This window comes from Salmo trutta, chromosome 36, assembly GCF_901001165.1.
Source record: "Salmo trutta chromosome 36, fSalTru1.1, whole genome shotgun sequence".
Lineage (NCBI taxonomy): Eukaryota > Metazoa > Chordata > Actinopteri > Salmoniformes > Salmonidae > Salmo > Salmo trutta.
Genome location: NC_042992.1, coordinates 30,458,085 through 30,464,084, shown reverse-complemented (window position 1 = coordinate 30,464,084; position 6,000 = coordinate 30,458,085). Strand labels below are relative to the sequence as shown.

The 6,000-nt window shown below is 43.0% G+C and overlaps 1 protein-coding gene across 1 annotated transcript in view; it reads left to right on the top strand.

Moving 5' to 3' along the window:
• The first annotated feature begins 2,262 nt into the window (after positions 1-2,262).
• LOC115175836 (synaptotagmin-11) overlaps positions 2,263-6,000 on the top strand; it is a 29,236-nt gene continuing 25,498 nt past the window's right edge. Inside the window, exon 1 of the mRNA XM_029735385.1 lies at positions 2,263-2,649. Within this exon, the coding sequence (XP_029591245.1) occupies positions 2,616-2,649 (34 nt within the window). The 5' untranslated portion in view covers positions 2,263-2,615. The remainder of the gene's footprint in view (positions 2,650-6,000) is intronic.

Genomic DNA, 6,000 nt, shown 5'->3' with positions numbered 1-6,000 from the left:
ATCAGAATTGGGCTGTCTGTCTAAACGCAGCCATGGTGGCGTAGCCGAAAGATCAGAATGCCGTGAACCAAGAGGTTGTGGGTGGTGCCGGAAGACAAGATGGCGGAAATGGATGCTGAGTTCGAATCAAATAGCGCGTCGAGTAAAGTTGGTGAGCCTGTGGCTCAGTTGGTAGAGCATGGTGTTTGCAACGCCAGCATGGTGTGTGCAACGCCAGGGTTGTGGGTTCGATTCCCACGGGGGGCCAGTACAAAAAATAATAATAATAATAATAAATACATGAAATGTATGTATTCACTACTGTAAATGACTAAAATGTAAATGAATGTTGCAGGAATCGGACCTAGGCCTAGTGTTTTGAGCGAGTGAGAGAATATTATTTTGATAGCAGGCCTGATCCCAATGACTCGACTGCCCCCGCATGGAGAAAGAGAACTGCTCATTGTCAGGGAATCAAATCTAATCAAATCTAACTTTATTTGTCACATGTGCCGAATACAACAAGTTCAGACCTTACCATGAAATGCTTACTTACAAGCCCTTAACCAACAGTGCAGTTCAAGAAGAGTTAAGAAAATATTTACCAAATAAACTAAAGTAAAAAATTATAAAAAGTAACACAATAACATGACAATAACGAGGCTATATACAGGGGGTACTGGTACCGAGTCAGTGTGCGGGGGTACAGGTTAGAGGTAATTTGTACATGTAGGTAGGGGTGATGTGACTATGCATAGATAATAAACAGCGAGTAGCAGCAGTGTACAAAACAAATGGAGGGGGGTCAATGTAATAGTCCAGTGGCCATTTGATTAGTTGTTCAGCAGTCTTATGGCTTGGGGGTAGAAGCTGTTAAGGAGCCTTTTGGTTCTAGACTTGGCGCTCTGGTACCGCTTGCCGTGCGGTAGCAGAGAAAAGTCTATGACTTAGGTGACTGGAGTCTCTGACAATTTTATGGGCTTTCCTCTGACACCGCCTATTATATAGGTCCTGGATTGTAGGAAGCTTGGCCACAGTGATGTACTGGGCCGTATGCACTACCCTCCGTAGCGCCTTACTGTACGGTCAGATGCCAAGCAGTTTCCATACCAGGAAGTGATGCAACCGGTCAGGATGCTCTCGATGGAGTAGCTGTTGAACGTTTTGAGGATCTGGGGATATATGCCAAATCTTTTCAGTCTCCTGAGGGGGGAAAAGTTTTTCACAACTGTCTTGGTGTGTTTGGACCATGATAGATCGTTGGTGATGTGGACACCAAGGAACATGAAACTCTCGACCCGCTCCACTACAGCCCTGTTGATGTTAATGTGGGCCTGTTCGACCCGCCTTTTTCTGTAGTCCATGATCAGCTCCTTTGTCTAGCTCACATTTAGGGGGAGGTTGTTGTCCTGGCACCACTGCCAGTTCTCTGACCTCCTTCCTATAGGCTGTCTCATCGTTGTCAGTGATCAGGCCTACCACTGTTGTGTCATCAGCAAACTTAATGATGGTGTTGGAGTCGTGTATGGCCACGCAGTCGCGGGTGAACAGGGAGTACAGGAGGGGACTAAGTACACATCCCTGAAGGACCCCAGTGTTGAGGATCAGCGTGGCAGATGTGTTGTTGCCAACCCTTACCACCTGGGAGTGGCCTGTTAGGAAGTCCAGGATCCAGTTGCAGAGGGAGGTGTTTAGTCCCAGGGTCCTTAGCTTAGTGATGAGCTTCGTGGGCACTGTGGTGTTGAACGCTGAGCTGTAGTCAACTAATCATGAGGCTCATTTGAATTTCCTGACGCAACAGGAAAATTCTCAGTGGAAAAAGAGTAATCAAGTTAAGATCCGACACTTGTAGGGGTTAAAAATAAAAGTAAAACAACTTATCAATTCATTTTTTCCAAATTGGTTACTATGCTGTGAAAAAATTGTATTTCATTAGTCCAAAAAAAAGTTATAGGACAGATGCTCATTTTCTGTGTCCTGCTCTAGCCCTATCCCCATTAGCCAATGCCACTGCTTTGTTCTCATTCGCCAATTCTTGGTAGCGTTGCTGTCTCTGGTTGGTTTGTGAGGGCAATTCTCGGTAACTTCGTGGTAGCGAAGGGTGATATGATTGGATCTCGCTACCAGACATTTCCAAGGGAGAATCTCATTTGAGATTCCTTGATTCCTTAAATCCTATCTTTTCTCCTCTTTAACAAAACCCATTGGATGAGAAGGTCAGAGGTCCCGCCCCTCTGACCTTCTCATCCAATGGGTTTGGTTAAAGAGGCGAGAAGAGAGCACGCGAGGAATCAAGAAAATTCTCTCTTAAACTCACCGTTGTCAGGGGGGTCCTCAAGGCTGGTTGTAGCCGTCTTGCTCAGCAACCGCACCCGACTTGAGCCCGAGACAGGAGTGTGCTGAAGCCAGCGCAATTGCTAGAGCATCCTTGAGAAGCCACAGAATCACAACAATCATTTCGGTCTGAGGAAAATACGACGGCCAAACATCGTCGCTTCATCGCCCGGCTGATATAGCCTACTGACCTAAAGAAAAAGCGTAGGGACAATATCATTCATGGAAATAAATTAGAAGTCTGCGAGTTTAATTTGTTATTTTGTATTTTTTGGTGGGACAACAGCCTTTTGAACCCCAAAATGGCTGAGATAACCAATTTAAGACCAGCATATGGTAAGACATATTATTAAATGTTTTTCCTCGTGATAAATTATATGCCAGACAACTGTTTTAGGCTAACCGAAAAAAAGAAGTGTTTCTCAGGTTTTCAGATTCTAAATGGTGTCTTGTTGGCCTAACAAGGCTGAAAGTCTCGTTTTTTTGTTGTTGTACTATATTAAATTAATTTCATGCTTGAAATGAAATGGCACACGTTGATTTAACATTTAATACGGCATGAGTGACGTGTAGCCTACATTGTTGAGTCCCCATTGTGGTTCTTATCTCCTACAGTGGATGTTATTCTGATAATTAAATACAGTAGCTTTGATCCAACAGCAGGAAGACATCAAAAAGCCCCCTAGAATATGGGAAGCCTCTTTAAACTATGTGGATTTAGGGTGCATGTATTTTTTTTATCAACAATGTTCAGAGGGGAGAACACAGACATATCAAGGCCTCGACAGTGTCAACGATTCTAGTCGTTTTAAAACTGAGAATAGGCCTATTGTCTATGTTTAATTGGTTGGGATTACAAATAGGCCTATACATGAAAATGTATGGTCATGCGTGCGTTAGTTTCCGGCAGTAGCCACTATTGCTTCGTCATATTTTGTCTTGTAGGGAGGAATGTTGGCAGGGGATATGGACTGAATGAAAATGTGCCTTTTGACATTTATATACAAACAAATATAAATTGACTTCTGGTTAATGTCGTGCGCGGTACAGGTTTATTGTTAAGGGTGAGACCCGTTTGGAAGACACTTATCCATCCTTCTCGAATGGCTTTTGACTGTGCGTGTGGGTTAGAGAGGATGATGACGTTCAATCTATTCTTGAGGCTTGGCATCAACTGTGCACGACTGCCCGCTCTTCTATTATTTTAAAGAACATCTACCCGAATTGCTGAACTGGACCCTTTGTCCATAGCATAACAGAACATTTGGGTAGGGTGGATGATGGTCTGTCACGTCTGCCCAAAAACCTCACTCGCAGGGCAATCAATTTGCGTGCTCATTGTAATCTAGTTAAGTCACCGTGGGATGGCGGGAGGCATTGATGGATGTTTTGCCAATAGCCTAGTGCACCATGCTCCCTTGTCAGAGTTAAAGCATAAACTATGGGGCTTAACTCTGGGCAGAATAGGTTATTATTTAGAGAATGAGTGGACAAAGATTTCAGACTAGCTACACCCAGTCACATGCATATATTTAGCCTACTGTATAAATATAAGGCTTACACCTGCAATTACTCAACAATCGATTACACAACAACCAGTGCAGACAACTAACAGGACAGGATGAGACATATCACATTGACAAAATCAGTAAGAAACAGTCAAACTCTCCTCTTTTCCAAACCGAATAGTCTATGAAAATAAATGACCTCCTGTAGAGATTGTTGTGTGTGTGCAGTGAAGGGTAGAGGCGCTAATGTTTGTTTGTGTCTGGAGTGTTGGAGCAGCTCCTCAGTGAGAGGGCGTGGGGAGTCTAATTACACCAACAAAAGGACTCTGTTATATTTTCTCTTCATTATCAATTTATCTGCATTGTTAAATTCATATTAGCATAATTCCTCTCCTTAACAGATAGCTATCTCCCAGAGCAGCTTTCATTGCCTTTGTTTTGATTCATGGGTGGATTTTCCCTCTGAGTTGAGCCCAGTGCCAAAGCTGGAGGGAACAGCTGCAGTTTACCCCACCTTAAGGATTTTCACACTACTGAGCTGAGTCAAACCAAGCTGTACTGAGCTGGCCTGGTTATGCATCCCCTATACTTGCAGTAACTGTTCTGGAAAGGATAATGACCCCTTCCGCTTTACTTCCGTATCCAGTCCCATACCGGTTTGAATGGGCTTCAAGATTATATCATCAAATTCATGAGAAAATGAAGTAAATAATTTATACACACACACACACACACACACACACACACACACACACACACACACACACACACACACACACACAGTACCAGTCAAAAGTTTGGACACACCTTCTCATTCAAGTTTTTTTCTTTATTTGAACTATTTTCTACATTGTAGAATAATAGTGAAGAAATCAAAACTATGAAATAACACATGGAATCATGTAGTAACCAAAAAAGTGTTAAACAAATCAAAATATATTTTATATTTGAGATTCTTCAAAGTAGCCAGCTTTTGTGTTGATGACTTTGTACACCCTTAGTACTCTCTCAACCAGCTTCACCTGGAATGCTTTTCCAACAGCAGTCTTGAAGGAGTTCCCACATATGCTGAGCACTTGTTGGCTGCTTTTCCTTCACTCTGTGGGCCAACTCATCCCAAACCATCTCAATTGGGTTAAGGTCGGGTGATTGTGGAGGCCAGGTCATCTGATGCAGCACTCCATCACTCTCCTTCTTGGTCAAATAGCTCTTACACAGCCTGGAGGTGTGTTGGGTCATTGTCCTGTTGAAAAACAAATTATAGTCCCACTAAGCGAAAACCAGATGGGATGGCATATCGCTGCAGAAGGCTGTGGTAGCCATGCTGGTTAAGTGTGCCTTGAATTCTAAATAAATCACTGGCAGCGTCACCAGCAAAGCACCCACACACCATCCCACCTCTTCCTCCATGCTTCATGGTGGGAACCACACATGCAGAGATAATCCGTTCACCTACTCTCCGTCTTACAAAGACACGGCGGTTGGAACCAAAAATCTAAATTTGGACTCATAAGACCAAAGGACAGATTTCCACCGGTCTAATGTCCATTGCTTGTATTTATTGGCCCAAGCAAGTCTCTTCTTCTTATTGGTGTCCATTAGTAGTGGTTTCTTTGCAGCAATTTGACCATGAAGGCCCGATTCACGCAGTCTCCTCTGAACATTTGATGTTGAGATGTGTCTGTTACTTGAACTCTTTGAGGTGCAATCTAAGGTGCAGTTAATTGCCGATTTCTGAGGCTGGTACCTCTAATGAACTTATCCTCTGCAGCAGAGGTAACTCTGGGTCTTCCTTTCCTGTGGCGGTCCTCGTGAGATCCAGTTTCATCATATTGACCATCATTGATGGTTTTTGCAACTGCTACTGACTGACCTTCTTGTCTTAAAGTAATGATGGACTGTCGTTTCTACGGATTGACTGACCTTCTTGTCTTAAAGTAATGATGGACTTTCATTTCTCTTTGGTTATTTGTGCTGTTCTTGCCATAATATGGACTTGATATTTTACCAAATAGGTCTATCTTCTGTATACCACCCCTACGTTGTCACAACACAACTGACTGGCTCAAATGCATTAAGAAGGAAAGAAATTCCACAAAATTATATTTTAATAAGGCACACATGATAATTAAAATGCATTCCAGGTGACTACCTCATTAAACTGGTTGAGAGAATGCCA